We start from the raw sequence: 16,131 nt of genomic DNA on the forward strand, positions 1-16,131 counted from the left end.
TCAAATCTTCAAAGGATGGGTGATATACAAATTAAATAAATATATTTACCACATGAGGGACGCAGGTGGCGCTGTGGGTAAAAGCCTCAGCGCCTAGGGCTTGCCGATCGAAAGGTCGGCGGTTCGAATCCCTGCGGCGGGGTGCGCTCCCGTCGTTCGGTCCCAGCGCCTGCCAACCTAGCAGTTCGAAAGCACCCCCGGGTACAAGTAGATAAATAGGGACCGCTTACCAGCGGGAAGGTAAACGGCGTTTCCGTGTGCGGCTCTGGTTCGCCAGAGCAGCGATGTCACGCTGGCCACGTGACCCGGAAGTGTCTTCGGACAGCGCTGGCCCACGGCCTCTTGAGTGAGATGGGCGCACAACCCTAGAGTCTGGCAAGACTGGCCCGTACGGGCAGGGGTACCTTTACCTTTACCTTTATTTACCACATGAAGCTCACTGCACGTGACCTTGGGCCAGTTACTCTTCCTCACAGGAGCGATGTGAGGAAATTAAATGGGAACTGCAAGAACCCTGAACGCCGCCTTGAGCTCCTTGGAAGAAAGGCGGTATGGAAAATGATTTCAGGAAATAAACCACTAAAAAGCCAGCAAGAACGCTTATAATTAATTTAAATTAACCCCACCGCCACCTCGCGCGCCTCCTGGCCTATGGGCAACCCTCGCCCTTGCCTCCTCAGGGCCTACCGAGGCGGGGAGAAGGGCGGCGGCGGAGGCGGCCAGGCCCTTCGCCTCAGAAAGAGCGGACTACAAGTCCCAGCATGCTCCGGGGGGCAAAGCCAGGTCTGGGGAGGGCGCTGCGGAAGGCCGCCCAGCCCCGTAGCCTCACACCCTCTCAGGAGCGCAGAGAGGCGGCGGCGGCGCTGCTGCTGCTGCTGCTCTTGCCGCCGCGATGCCTTCTGCGGGCTGCTGCGAGGAGGCAGAAGGCGGCGGCGCCGCCGCGGTGCCTGGGGAAGGTCCTCCTCCGGCGGCGGCGCCCCCCTCGGCCTCGGAGCGGCCCCGGCTGTGCGGCTACCTGCAGAAGCTGACGGGGAAGGGCCCGCTGCGGGGCTTCCGCAGCCGCTGGTTCGCCTTCGACCCGCGCTGCTGCGCCCTCTACTACTTCAAGGGCTCCCAGGAGGCGGTGCCCCTCGGACGCCTCGACATCGCCGGAGCCTCCTTCAGCTACCACCAGCCGGCCGAGGCCCCCGGCGCCGCCGCCCCCAGCGCCGCCGCCGCCGCCCCGGCCTCCGCCTCCTTCTCCGCCGCCTCGTCCTCCTGCTCCTTTTCCGGCGGCAGCAGCAGCAGCGGCGTCGGGGATGTCGAGGCCGCCCTCGGCAGCACATTCGAGATCCACAGCCCCGGCGGCGGCGTCACCGTCCTCAAGGTAGAACGGGGCCTCCCCGGGGTGGGTCCGGGGTAGCTGCCCCGCTTCGCCGCCCAAAGGGGTCCTGAGGGAGGGTCAAGCGGGGCAGGGAACTCTCCGAGGCGGGGATGGACCTCCAAGCCAGCCCGCTTAGGCTTGCGGGGCGGGGCTTGCTCTCAGGTAACTTTCTCAGGTAAGGTCGCTTCCTCGAGGCTACCACCATGCGCGCTCCCCCCTCCCCTTTAACCTGTCAATGAGTCCCGTTAAGCGTTATTTACAGTATTTATTTCATAAAGTTTACATACAGCTTGATTGTTGGTAAAAGCATTCCCTCAAATCTTTGCTCCTCCACCAGCTGCCCTGTCTGAAAGACCCAGATTCCAAAACCATCTGGGCTCAAGCAGAGCTTGCTTCTTTCTACATATAGGCTTGTGCAAGTGGCTTCCGCAGAGTCAGACCATTCCTCCATCCAGCTTAGTGTTGACTACTCTGCTTAGCAGGGGTTCTCCAGGATTTCAAATGGGTATTTCCCAGCCCTGCCTGGATATACCTGTTACTGTTTGTATGCAAAGCATGTTCTCTGGCGCACAGATATTCTTTCCAGATAGGTTAACCTGTCTGGGCATATCGTCTGGCACTTCCTTGGAAATCCTTATCCATCTATATGCAGGATCAGAGGAAGAGATTGTTGGAGAATTTAATTTGGTTTGCCTAACTGTGTATTTGTGTTACCAAGATGATTACACTAAAAACACACACACAAATCAACATTAACTAATCTGGAGCACCTGTTCTCTTTCCCTTTTGATAACTTCTGGTTCTGTTTTGAATCTCTTTCACCCAAGCAATAAAGACTGAGGGAAGGAAAACCTTCCAGTTTCATGTCCAAAGGTACCTACCCTAAAGCATGGCTAAAGTGCACACTTATCAGTGTCATTGTAGGCAGTACCTAGAGAGTTGCTGAGCTGGGATGGTGGCAAAGACCACATGGCACCTCTGTCAAGATAGTCTGCGGGGTAAGCCAAGAAACCATCAGTCAGTATTGCGGGAAGAGCTGGAACAACTCACTTCCCCGTTAGTTATAGTACAAGAAAAGCAAGGTGAAACAACTGAGTTGCAGGACAGAGCTAGACCTTTTACTCCACAATTCATACCAGAATTATTTCTTCAGCAGTCTAGCCCCACAAGCTAATAAAACAGTATTTCAGTGCTGTCTGTGCCTAAAGCCACATGCCACGTGTAACTGCAATACCAAAACATGTCCAAACAGTAATAAAAAATAGAAATTGCATTTATTGCTCTGCTTTTGGTATTGCTATCCATGTACAAATAATGTAATAAACAATGCATTTAAAACTGTAAATGAAAATGTGTCTTTGATTTAACCAGTTCTGAGAGAGCTGTGCTCTTCAGTGATAAGTTTCCATAAGTAATTTTCTCTTGTAGATATTAGGTGCTCTGTTACAAAATCATTCTGAGAATTATAGCATCTTGCTCAGTAGGTTGGAGCTGAGGGCTTGAACAGCAATCTGTATACAGCATGAAGGCAAAATGTGGTGTAATAGCTGGCAGCAATCCTTTGCACACATATTTGGATTTAAGTCCTGGTGAACATTGTGAGGTTTATTTCTGAGGAAACATACTTACAGTGGGACTGTAAAATAATGAATTGCTTCAGTAGCCAGGATGAGTATGTTAAAATGCACCCTGGATGTACCTGCTTCCAACATTTCAATGTTGCCTTGACCTGTGACTGCAAGAGGCATACCTTTCCCTTTTCTAGTTGAGTATCAATGCAGTAATTTCACAGTATCAGGTGGCACTAATGTTTGGTGGGGTGGAGTGACAAAAGAATAAGGTGGACAGTTGGTTCTTCCTTAATTGTTAGTTCTATCATTTTTGTTGGGCTTCGCTTCCCTTTTGCTCTGATGTTGCTGATCTGGCTTTGAGCCACCTTCTGTGACTTGTTACACTTATTCTTTAGCTGTGTTTCGGCCACTGTGTTTCATCTTAACATTCTGCTAAATGAACAAACCTTATTCACTCATGTGCTGCTGCTTCATTCTTTTCTACATAGGAGTGATCAAACAAGCCATAGCTCCCTGGTTTGTCCAAGCTGGGAAACTATGGTTGATGAAATATGGTTCCATGTTCTGTAGCTGTTCACGATAGTAATAACCTCCTTTATCTTGCAAAAATTCCAATGATGGCTCTGTGAAAAGAACATCCTGGATTATCCAAGCATCTTGTCCTACTTCATTGGCTCTTAGGGTTTGGGTGTGAAGAGGATTCCTAAAGCCTATTAAAAGAATAATAATTTTGCTGCCAAATGTTTAGTTTAGGCATTGGTGTTCTTAAGTATTCATTTCAGGATTAAATGGAGCCCATTACTGACTTTGTGCTTTACATTTCAAGCTTAATGGATTTATCCTTTCAAGGAAAAACTCCGTATAAGAGCAGAACAATATTTTCAAGGAAGAAAGTCAAATCAAACATAGGCTTCTTCATGCTCACATGCTTTAATATTCCTAAACTTGCTGCTGATTCACAGTTTCTGAATGTATCATGGGATGCTCTCTCCCATCCATTATTCTTAACATTATAGGAACACTAAGAAATGACTTGGAAATATTAAATCTGTGTCCTTTGGGGAGTTTTTCCAAGTCACCACTTTATAGCTAGCAGTTGTGCTGTGCTCGTGTAATGCAACTTCAGGCCTGTTGTACTAGAGCAATGTGGCTTCTGGCTGCATTGGGATCCTATTCATTTTGGCAGCCTCCTGTTCCAAGGTCAGAAATATTAAGTGTGCAAAATGCTTTTGCTAATCCTGTGATGTAGGTAATGATGTGATGATGTTTTCTGAACCATATTGGCTTAAACTGGAGGTTGTGAAAGCTACAGGAAAAGAGCAAAATGGTTTTAGGCCTGTCATATCCTGAATCCTAAGATATCAACCCATAGGTTCTTTATTACCTGGAGAAAATGAAGGTAACCTTGCTAGATAGTTGTGACTGAAAAGTTGCGCAGCAAAAAAAAATTTGCACAAAAGCTGTGTCTGTTGCAGTGCCACTGGTTGGTGGGAATTGCTTCCAAGTAAATGTTGTACATCCTAATTGAATACTTGTTTACCCAGACATGCACCCCACTGAACTCCAGTCCTGTTAGGCCTCCCTGAGAATAAGTTACAGGGGTTACAGTGGGACTTCTGAGAATGGTGCTGTTATTCAAACATGATGCAATGCAGTTTCTTGACAATTGGCTTCCTCTTGTGGGTTTTTCCTATTGAGTCAGAACATCCCTTCCCTTAACTAGCAGTCAAGCACTGTCTCTTCCAGATAATTTCATGCCTTTCCTATGAAAGCTAATGTCACAATCAGTTCATTAGTATTTAAGATGCTGCAGGCTTATTTGCCTGAGTGATGCTGACCTTTATTGCTTTCACTGTGACAGGAAGATGAATTAACTCACAGCATATGTTGTGGTTGCCTGTTTCTTTGATGTTTCAGCTTTCTTTCCTGTTCCTCGATCTTATCGATACGTAACATGTTTTCTTTATAGGGAAGACAAACTGTAAACATTCATCATTAGACAAATATTTTAAGTTTTGGAAAGGCAGTCTGAAAAATATAAACCACATCATGAAAAATGGACTCCCCAATAATCAAGAGTCCATTGTGGTCTCTCCATCTGCCCCAAGTTGCTCTGTATATGAGATTCATTATTCTGAAAGTATTCATTCTGTTACTAAACATGATCCTATAATAAATATTATTCTTATTCTTATTGTAGGCCAATCTAGATCAGTTTGAAGAAAGTAGTGGCAAGCATGGATAAAGTGTGAACACATAGAGCACTGTGCTGATGCCTTCAAATAACAACATGGTAAAAGCAGTCCAAGTTAAAGATTCCTGTTGTCAACTATAGAGAGAGGTAGACATGTAATAGGACAACAAGCCATTGCAAAAAATGCAATAGCTAGGCTTGCTTGACAGGTCCCCAACTTAGATGGAATTTGGACTGCATGAGCCACATACACACATCAGAACTGCATCTTTTATCTTGTAAACAAATACTTAGCATAGAAGGATGCAAATCCCTGAACACAGTTGTTGGGTTATTTCCATTTTAGTGCAGCTTATGGACGACCAGCCATAATGTAGCAGCCTTTCTGTATTTTCAAACAGGCACCTTTTTGTGTTTTCATGCGTATGCAGGCACCTTCCATTCCTTGTGCAGTATTCCTCTTGTAATGTTTTTAACGTTTCTGCTTGTGTGTGTAACAGGCACCAACACACCAGGATATGAAGTACTGGCTTCAGGAGCTTCAGCAGAGGAGATGGGAGTATTGTAACAGCCATGATGCAACTAAGAGAGTCAGTCAAATTTCACCGACACCATGTGACTCCTCCAAAGGGCTTGTTGCCAAAGATAATACTGGTAAGCTAATGATGAGACTGGTCGAGAATGTGAGTCATATAACTTTGTTGCTGGCAGTATCGTAATATTTTTCAAATTCTAAGTTTTTTCTTCTTGCGAGTTTTTCGTCTTGCGAAGCACGGTTTCCCATAGGAATGCATTGAAAATCAATCAATGCGTTCCTATGGAGACCGTCCGGGGACAGAGGGGAAGTGCCGCGCGCCTTCCCCTCTGTCCCCGGACCTGTTTAAAGCAAGGGGCGGCGGGGAGAAGATTGCTTCTCCCCGTTGCCTGCCCCGTAATCTCCGGGGACAGAGGGGAAGGCGCGCACGGAGATTGCGGGGCTGGCAACCGGGAGAAGCAATCTTCTCCCCGCCGCCCCTTGCTTCAAAAGAGGTCCAGGGACAGCGGGGAAGACGCGCTGCACTTCCCCGCTATCCCTGGAGCTTGCGGGGCAAGCTTCGTTTTGCGAAGCAAGCCCTTAGGGAAATGCGTCTTGCGAAGCGGTTAAGAAAACGAAAAACTCCTTCGTCTAGCGAGTTTTTCGTCTTCCGAGGCGTTCGTCTTGCGGGGTACCACTGTATTAGCATAAGCAATAAAACCCCACCAAGTAGTAGGGAGAGCTTCTAGGTCCTCAGTGCCTTTCAAGAGTTAACTTATGAGTTATCTTATCAGAAATGGCCGCATTTCATTGTCCCAGGTTTTGAATACTGAACTTGAGTGAAATTTCCCCATAAGAATGTGAGGTTTCCTCACACAAGTCATGAATTGGATCTTTAAGATCAGGTAAAGAAAGTACATGTAAATTGGGCCAAAATAATTCTGTAAGTGCATTGCCAAATGCCTGTGTTCTGACCAGTAGGCCAAATTATAATTGGTCAAATTTTGTTGAGACAAAATAGGTATCTTAGTAATATCCTTACCCAAAATCCAATTATTTGTGGGTGTGATTGCTTTTCTCTTCCTAACTAGTATCATGCTTTGAACATTCAGCTTCTGAAAGTTACTTAGCTATTTTATTTTTACAATAAATTGATCTGGGGGGGAGGGGGATTTTCTACTTAATAGGCAATCTTTTTAATTTCATTGCTCCTGGAATTTCATAAATCTGCTGCAGAGTAAGTACAGTTGTACCTTGGAAGTCGAACAGAATCCATTCCGGAAATCCGTATGAAAACCAGAACACTCACTTCCGGTTTCTGTTTGGGGCCGGAACATTCTACTCCTAAGGCGTTGAGGAGCCGAGGTACAACTGTACAACTTTTTTGAAGCTGACTTGAGAAATAGCATTTTTAGAAACCTTATTGATTTTGTGATAGTTATTTAGTTATGCCGATTGTACCTTTCTAGACCCAAAAACTTTGAGATAAATAAAATCAGATACGTTGGCAATCTACTATTGCTGCTGTTTTTGCTGCTTTTTCTATGGATTATATTTTCAGGGATTGTATTTCAAGGCAGTTATTTATTGTTAACTGATTTTTTGTCAACAGCACTGCCATGTTTATAAGTCAATATATAGATACTTTAAATATTTTAAATGAAAACTTTATATTACAATTTACAGTAAGTGTGATATTGCAGTGCTGTTTGTCATCCAGCTGAAACAAGAAGGCATTCATGGTAGCTTTCTTCCTAATGTTCATGTTTACAAAGAAGTGGGCAGTGAGCATAAAATATAGTGCAATGTTGTGTATGGGGACCATTGTACTACCAGCATTTGGAAAATTATTCTAATTGAAAACTGCTTTGAGCTTTCTCTGATTTAGGGTAGATCTTGTCTGCAGAGTCTTGTCTTTCTGGCTTCATTCCTATATTTGTGTGTGAGTGAATATAAGCAATAAATAACTTTGCAGTATTACAGATAACTGAGGAAATTGTATTTATTCATTGAGTGCTGTTATCAGATTATAAGGTAATTTAAATAGTACATTTCTGACTGCATCATTTTCATTTAGGTTAAATTGTATTTATAATTGATATAAAATAAGCAGGGGAGGTATCTTTTGTTGAAACAGCTTCCATGCTGGTAAACGTTTTATGTAAGGTCACACCAAAACCATCCTTTTGAGTAGATGTTTTTTAAGAAACCCAGATAAGAACCCAAGCAAGGTTTCATGCCAGTCAACAGCCTGTTGTTCTAGTAGAATGCCGCAGGTGTCCTAGTCATGATCAAACCGGCAATGGACAGATTATATGGGGCATGAACAGCTCAAAGTAAGTCTGTGCTCCAACACAAGCCACTCTCTTCCAGTGTTTGTATTAAGAGTAAATGGAACATAAATTTCCTGGCAGTTGATTAACTTGCTGCCTCATCATACTGTTTTTCTATGGTCGCCAGTAGGGAATGCCACTTAATATTAATTGCCTTCTAGCCCATAATTACCCTGCCCAGACCACAATTGCAGGCACTCTCAGGCTGAGAGTTTTGGGGTTGATCTCTTCTGACATCATGCTAAACCATGGTTTTTCACTAAGTGAATAAGCCTATCCTGCTCCTGTGCTCTTCCTCCTGTGTGATTGGGGGGAAGGCTTTGGAAGCCTTTACTCTCAGTTAACTGTGATTTCCCATTTCATCTTGGCTTGACCCTGACAATAGTCTGTTTCAAAATAAGCCCACTGTAAACAAGCTAGCCTGTTTGAAACACCCAAGTTTCCCAGTTCAGGTGAAACCATAAACAACAAAAAGTGAAATCTCATAGCCATTTTGTGGAAAGAGAAGGTGAGCACATAGTTCCAGGAGGAGGATCAGCCCATTCACATGTCACTAAGCCATGTCTGAACCTGGGAGTCTCTCCTCCCTTGCTAATCACAGCAGCCCCAAGAATGAAGGTGAGGAAATTTCATGTTGTGGGGGCACATTGCATGATGAATATTTGGGAACATGCAGAGCTCACTTAACTTAGAAAGGTTCTACTTGGTTGTCTTCCCCTGATGTAGCATTTTATTTGGCTAATAGCTTTTCCTTCCTAATTGTTAATGGTTGTAGTCCGTTTTATGTAATTTTAATAACTGAGTGTTAAGCAGATCTTTGGCTTCATCCAAGCTGAAAGACTGTGTCCTTGATTGTAGGTTATGTAAATGTCCTCACAACACTCCAGCATTCCTGTGGATTTCATACTGGTTGTGATCTGGAGAAGAGAATCCATACAAATGTGATGTGGTTTTACATTACTGTATATGCATCTCTGTCATAAAACAGCAAGAAGTGTGGGCATTCTGCAAACTGTCTTGTTAACTGGGCATGAGCTTTCTTTCCTGGGGCCGTGTTGGTCGGGGAGGGGAATCGCTTTGCTTTGCTTTGCTTTGCTTTGCTTCGTCCTGCTGGTTTTCACACAGTACTCATTTTAGCAGAGTGCTGACAAGTTTGTACTGTAGTGGAAATGGTTGAAGGTGTGTCTACAGCTCTAAACTTGGCTCACCTTGGAGCAGTGGTTTTCTTGAAACTTGTAAATCATTGTATGCTTTAGATCCAGATAGCAGAACATATCCCTTGTTAACGAAGACAAAGCCTGATATGGTGCAGTCATCAAATGTATGCAGTTTGGTGCAAGGAGGAGGAATACTTCAATAATCTTTTCTCTCTCTTTCTTGCTCTATTCTTGTGTAATGCTGCTTACAGAGGGAAGAGTACTAGGAAGGACTATCTGCTAATCTATCACTCTTGATGTCGCTGAGGGCTAGTGGGAGGTGAAGGAAGCAAGGGCCTCCTTGCTAATAAAACGGGGCCCTGTGGTTTTCACGTGCCTGCAGAACTTTTGAGGTGGGCTGTCCCACTTCAGGTTGCATAATAAGTGAGGAAGCTTCAAGGTGTATGTAAAGATACTGTTAGACTGCCCAATGATTGCCAGCTCCTCTCTGTGCTTTGGGCCCTTTGACAGAGCAGAGGAGGAATATGGCCCATTATGAGTGTACCTCTTGTACTTCCTGAGATGGTATGTACTCATTCAAACTCTTGAATTTGTACCTTTAAATACCTGTGTGTATTTAGTGGGGTATTTAGTGTATTTAGGGGGCTACACAATTACACATAAATAATGTTTGGCCTAATTCTTAGGTACCTGAAGCATTAGAATACCTGCATGTGCTAGAATCTGTTGTGAGAGACTGACATAATTGTTGGTTTATCTTGGTTGGTTTCTGCTACCCTTCCCCACACTCATTCTGAATTCCAGTTTTATTCTCTAAACTTTAATGCAGAGCTTTTCAAACATTAGTGTGTCAGCTGCAGTGTGCAGGTGTCTCACTCAAATGCTCCCTGTGCTCCTCCCAGGGCTGGAAATGGGTTAGTTTAACCTCCAGTTTGCTAGTAAAACTGAATTACTGTGTCACAAAACGATGCATGTCTAAAAAGTCTGTCACCAACATGAAAAGTTTGGAAAGCTCTGCTTTAATGACTGCATGAGATGCTGTGAGTTATAGCCAATTTGCATGACTTTCTTAGCTGGCCTTGAGGCGAGTATTAACTCTTCAGCACCATAGTTGTTGGACTGCAATAGTTTCCTGGGGTACTTACGAGGGGAGCTCAATACCTTCCTTCATGACATGTTAGAAGTCCTCTGAATTTGCCCTCCATGAGCCTTGATGTGGACTGCTGGGGTGTCAGCTGCATTATTAAGTACTGGTGGTGTTTTTTGCCCTTCTTAGATTGGACCACCATGTTTTCAAATGCGTCAGCAGAGAAAGCTAGAAATGTCCTAATGGTGGAGGCAGCGCGCACAGAACTGGTGGGAGAACAGGCAGCGTGCCAGCCAGCCCCAGGCCAGCCAAGTGCCATTAACTTTTCTTTGAAGCAACTGGGTACAGATATCAAGTGAGTATTGTGTGTTGTGTTACTTGACAGTGTTCATCTAATGGGGTTGGCATAAATACTACCATGTGATTGCAAAAATGTTTATGTTCAGATTAAGCCTGTGGAGCAGGTGATATTTCTTCCCCTCCCCAAAAAGAATACATTTGGAACTGAAGTTGTTCATGATTTAGCAGAGGTAACATTTGGACCTAGGTTTCCAGCAGCAACATTCAACTTGCAGCCCACTGGCTTCCATAATAACTTTATTATGTTTCAGGGGAAACATGTAGGCTAAATCTAAGCAAGGCTGTGGAGATGGAGTTAAGCTGACTAGGGGTGCCAGTGATCAGGGAACAGGACTTTAAGACAAAGTTAAAACCAGTGGGGACCTGTGAAAATCCATATGGGAGTCCAGTCCCCATGTCAGTTTGCTACCTAAAGTATCTCAAGGGTGTGGAAATGGAGTGATTAGAACGTACTAGAACCTGCTGCACAAGGTGCATCTCTGAGTAAAAATCTCTCCTCATAGGAAATTTTGTCCATGGTGTGATTATTTTCCACACTATGTTTCTGTTATGAGCAAATGGTGGTTCCTTCGTTGAACAATTTTTTCCCTCACTGATGCTTTCCACCAGTTTACACGAAGCAGAATTTAGTTGGCAGATCTGTAATTTCATCATAAAAAATACATTGGTACCTTTCAGCTTTCTGGTAAGGAGAAAGTTTTAGCAATGATGAAATGTAGCGTCTTACCCACCATGCTGCACCAGCTCTCTTTCGCTTGCCCTTTGAAAAGGCCATAATACCCTGTTCACATAATACACTGTTACTCCTGTTTAAAAAGTTCTAGATCATTTATCTTTGAAACAATATTGGTCATTGAACATAATAAAGAGATTGATTGATACATCTTTAAAACAAATGTCTTGAAACATTGTAATGAAAAACACCCCATAAATATCTCTCTGCCTTTGTGTTCTCTTTTTAAATAGTGGGAAAGGCACATCAACTATCTAAGAAGTAACCATTTATAAGGCTTGTGCTGCTGCTGAAGTCACTGTTTTGACCTTGGCCAACTTCTGGCAACAGTTTTGTGGCAACTGACCTCCGATCACTTCGCTTCTTGCATTTCTTACTATTCCCACTCGCACCCTTTCATTAATGCTGAAAGACTGCCCAGGGGAGTAAGTCTTGCAAGTACTTCTGCAGCCATCAATTTCTAGGGGGCAAAGCTTCAGTACTTGGAGGATTGCCCTCTCCTGGTTCCTTTTCCAGATGGTTATGGAGCAGGGCACACGTGGCAACTGTTGCCTTGGTTGCACTGGAAAAATTAAACCACATCCTTCTTGTGATTTCAATGAGTGTGATTGATACCCCCACCCCTGTGCTATTTAGTTGCACAAAAAGGCTTTTGAAAGGAAAATGTTGGATGTGCAATTCTGAATATGGTCTAAGAATTTTTCTCTGCTTGTCAGTTTGACCACAAAAATGTCCATAATGGGATTCTGAATCTTGCATACTGTTTGTAGGAAAACTAAGGCATCTCTGAATTACTCCAGATCAGGCACCCCCAACCTTCGGCCCTCCAGATGTTTTGGACTACAATTCCCATCATCCCTGACCACTGGTCCTGTTAGCTAGGGATCATGGGAGTTGTAGGCCAAAGCATCTGGAGGGCCGCAGGTTGGGGATGCCTGCTCCAGATCCTTCCTCCATGTGATCCTTTAGCTCCTAGTGTATAATGTTAACTTTTGCTTCGGGCATAACATAGGGAAATATCAGCCCTGCACAGAACTTCAACCATCATCTGTTTTGTGTTACTTATCAGATTGTGTTCCTGTGTGGCAAACTGGTTGTGCATAAACTAGCCTTTGCCAACCTGGTGTCCTCCAGATGTCCTGAACTACAGCTCCCATCAGCCCCAGCCAGCATGGTTGTATGGTGCTCCTTACTGAGGAAGTCAAATGAACATTTTTCTTGGCTGGATCAAGCTTTTGTGGACATTATGTGGAACCTGCAGCCCTCCACATGTTGCTGGACTACAACTCCCATCCTCTCTGACCACACCTACATGATAGTATGGGTTGATGCCTCAAGATCTGGAGGAGCACAGGCTTCCCACCACTGTTGTATGGTCTAGTGTAACTTTGACCAACTTGGTTCCAGGGCTGGCCCAAGATACTTTGCTGCCTGAGGTGAACCAGAAAATGGTGCTCTCCTTGGGAATTGTAGTTTGTTAAGGGTGCTGGGTTACAGCAAGGATAGGGAATCTCAGGCTAAGGGACCAATGCAGCCTTCCAAACCTCTATCCTGGGGCTCAGGCCACCCCTCTCCAGTCCTGCTTTGCACCCTCAAGTTTTGTTTTGTTTACTGTCTGCAATGGTTCTTTGGATGGAGGACAGTACTGTGGTGGTAGAAGAGCACCCGTCCCCTGCAACCCCTCCTGCCTCCTCTTTCCATTCCACTGACTGACCTGTCTTTTGCCTTTGCACCATGGCTTCCTGGCTGGAGACTGAAGCTGCTCTCTTGCAAAGCTGGAAGCCTGCAGGTCGGGAGGGAGCTGTGCACACAGCACAGCAGTTGAGTGGGGCTCTGTGGGCTAGAGGTTTGATAGAGGTACAGAAAGGGAGGGGAAGTAAGACTCTGAAATGGGGAGGAGAATCATTGTGGTGAAGCAAGGGGGACTAAATGGAGAAGAAAAATGGGGGTGAGGAGGGGAAAAGAGGAAAGCCAGAAAGCAAGAGGAAGGGTGTGCAGCCGAGGAGGCAGCAATCAAGTGAAGGAGGTGGAACTGTTGCTCCTCGCAGCTGTGTGGAGCCTGCCACCCTAAGGCCACTGCCTCACCTTGCCTCATGGTGCCCTCCAGATTTTATGTCTGGAGCTGTGGGAGCTGTAGTCCAACATCTGGAGGGCACCAGGTTGACAAAGGCTGGTCTAGCTAACTCCCTCCCCAAACATATGAAGGAAGTTCCAAGATCTTGCGGAAATTGTAGAGTCAGCCAAGGGAAATAACATTAACTTTACCAAGTTCCCCCTTGTTGACTGCTTAACCACAATTGCCAGGCTTTCTCTTTCAGAAATACAGCAGTTTTATCACGTGCTTTGAATGTTTCTCTTTGCACAATTAGCCAATATGTGTTCATGTGTTTTAACAGCTACTGAGCAATTTTAGTACAGTTGTTGCAGATCCATAGTAAAGAGTAGTTGCCGTTACCAAGATTGTGTCACACAAATTCAAGACTGCACTTACGACTTCATTTCTTGGCAAACATGACTGCTTGAAATACATCTGTTCTGGTAAACTTCCTGAAGCTCGGTGCAGATTAGTGTATCTTAAATGCATGTACTGTAGTAACCCTTGAGTGGTGTAATCATATGGCGAGATTTTGCAACTGGAATTCTTATATCAAACTAACAAATGGCAGTTTTCACTCTTTATACATTTCCTCATAGTGTTTATAAAGTTGCTTTACATGCCTTGATTTGTTTAAAAAATATATATTTTACCTATCATTTTCAATCTTCTTATGTGCACTGATGATAGTCAGTTTGGATGGGGGGCTTTTATCCATTTCTGCAGTCACACAATCAACCAGTAGCTGAACTGGGTTCCACACAGACACAAAAATAAGTCACAAAAATGAAGTCACAAGCTACAGTCACAAAAGCGAAGTCACAAGTCAGTCCCATAAAATGAACAACAAGCCACAGTTAAAAAACCAAAAAAGCCACACCAAAATGCAAAAAAATCAAAAACAAAACCTCCAAATATAACTTCTGTGTTGCGTGGGTGCTCGGGACTCCACAGCTGGCAGACTCAACAGGAAGCCTCTGATTAGCAGCGAGGGACTCAATTAACAAACGAAACACACTCAACAGGAACCAGATGATGAAAAGCGACCCCTAAAACAGCAATTTTACATGAATTTTACTATCTAACAAGGCCATTGATCCATAAAATGAAATCAATAAAACAGAACAAAATGAAAATGTGATTTTTTTTCTTACCTGCGCTGATGATAGTCATTGTTTGGATGGGGGCTCAGGGACCTCTTCCACAATCACAATTGGCTTGGCTCCCACTATTCGCGGAGGCCTCAGAGAGCTCCCATGGCTGGAGTCCAGTCGCGGACCCTCCGCAGCCCCCGTAGATATCCGGGCTTGGCTCTGGGCAGCGGCGAGGCCTCCGGGAGCTCGGAAAACTCACTTCGGGGTTAAAATCGTTCGTAATCTGAAAAAAAGTAACTCGAAGCGTTCGTAACCCGAGGTACCACTGTACTTTGAATTTTAGTGTAGTAGGAAATGATTTACTACTTTAAGTGGAAAGCCTCAGGGATTCCTTGAGTGATCCATTGTTGCTGTCATAGACTGTAGCAGAGTCACTTATTGCATTACCATATGCTACAAATGGCATTCTGAGACTTATTTGGAGCAGGCTGTCATTGACAGGGAGGGAAACGTCTGAAGCGTAGTCCAGCCTTCCCCACTTGATGTTTCGGATTGCAACTCCCATCAGCCATAGCCGGTGCATGTCAGCTGAGCACCTTTCTATATCTTCCTGGGAATAATTTTTAGTCTGAAGAGTATAAATTAAACTCCTAGCCCTTGATATTTAAATGCACATTTGACAAACTTTTGCAGTGTGGGCATCTGCATCAACCAAGTTCTCTGCTTTGGAGTAAATTTGGAACCAAGAGAAATTGAACAAAACAGTAGTTTTGCTTGCTTTTGATTTCTACACTTGTATATCCTTTATTTTAAAAATTACACTTCTCTCTGTTTGTATAACTACTTCTTAATTTCTGTACTTGCCAGGAACTCTGTGTCTTCACTAAGAACTGGAAAAGGAAGCAATGACAACCGTAAGAGTATTTTTTACACAGAGGAGTGGGAATTTCTAGATACGAAGGATTTGGAGGAGTCAATAGTTCAAGATCGGAAGAGGTTTTCAGGAGAGCAGAGCAAAGGTACTCCAGTGTTCCTTCTCCCCACATCTCCCGTCCCCATCTTTTCTACTATTGTACTTGCTAAGATTCTTTATATTTCTATACCATTGACCCTTAGGAGCTGATGAAAATGCTGTCCACTCTAAAGGCACACCATGAAAATGGGTTCTCCATTGATAAAGAATGCTGATAATATCTCTTCTTGGAAACTGATTTGCTTTTGGATTTTTCTGTCTTAGCTACCGGGATACCTGGACTCAAACTTGCACTGCTGTGACTATTTCCATCAGACCCATGCTGTTGTCAAGGCATTTTTATTGAGTGTACTTTTAAGCACAAAGTACCTCTTTATTAAACAATATGTTGCAAATTGGTTATATTGTACTATATGCAAGAGTGAAGAGAGTAAGGAATACAGCATTTTGGTGCAGTTGATAGGGGTTTAGATTCAAGTAGAGAGGTTTGGGGGGAAACTTGAGTTCAAATCCACACTCAGCCATGGCAATTGTGGCTAAACTTCCGTTACAGGTAGGTCAGTCTGAAGTCTGAGGAGGAAGATGGATAGGATACAAATGTGATGATTTAAAAAATGGTAGGAGTTTGTTTCTGCACAGATGTTTTCAACTTTGAAT

At 44.2% G+C, this 16,131-nt stretch overlaps 1 protein-coding gene across 4 annotated transcripts in view; it reads left to right on the forward strand.

Annotated features, from left to right (window-relative positions):
- The first annotated feature begins 786 nt into the window (after window positions 1–786).
- TBC1D2B (TBC1 domain family member 2B) overlaps window positions 787–16,131 on the forward strand; it is a 37,758-nt gene continuing 22,413 nt past the window's right edge. For all 4 annotated transcript variants that reach the window (XR_014519191.1, XR_014519192.1, XR_014519193.1 and 1 more), the window contains exons 1-4: window positions 787–1,366; window positions 5,629–5,782; window positions 10,409–10,574; window positions 15,369–15,520. Coding sequence is in view for 1 of the 4 variants with exons in the window: in XM_083475665.1 (XP_083331791.1) it covers window positions 893–1,366; window positions 5,629–5,782; window positions 10,409–10,574; window positions 15,369–15,520 (946 nt within the window). In the remaining 3 variants the exon portion in view is untranslated. The remainder of the gene's footprint in view (window positions 1,367–5,628; window positions 5,783–10,408; window positions 10,575–15,368; window positions 15,521–16,131) is intronic.

Source organism: Podarcis liolepis (assembly GCF_965112155.1).
Source record: "Podarcis liolepis genome assembly, chromosome: 14".
NCBI lineage: Eukaryota > Metazoa > Chordata > Lepidosauria > Squamata > Lacertidae > Podarcis > Podarcis liolepis.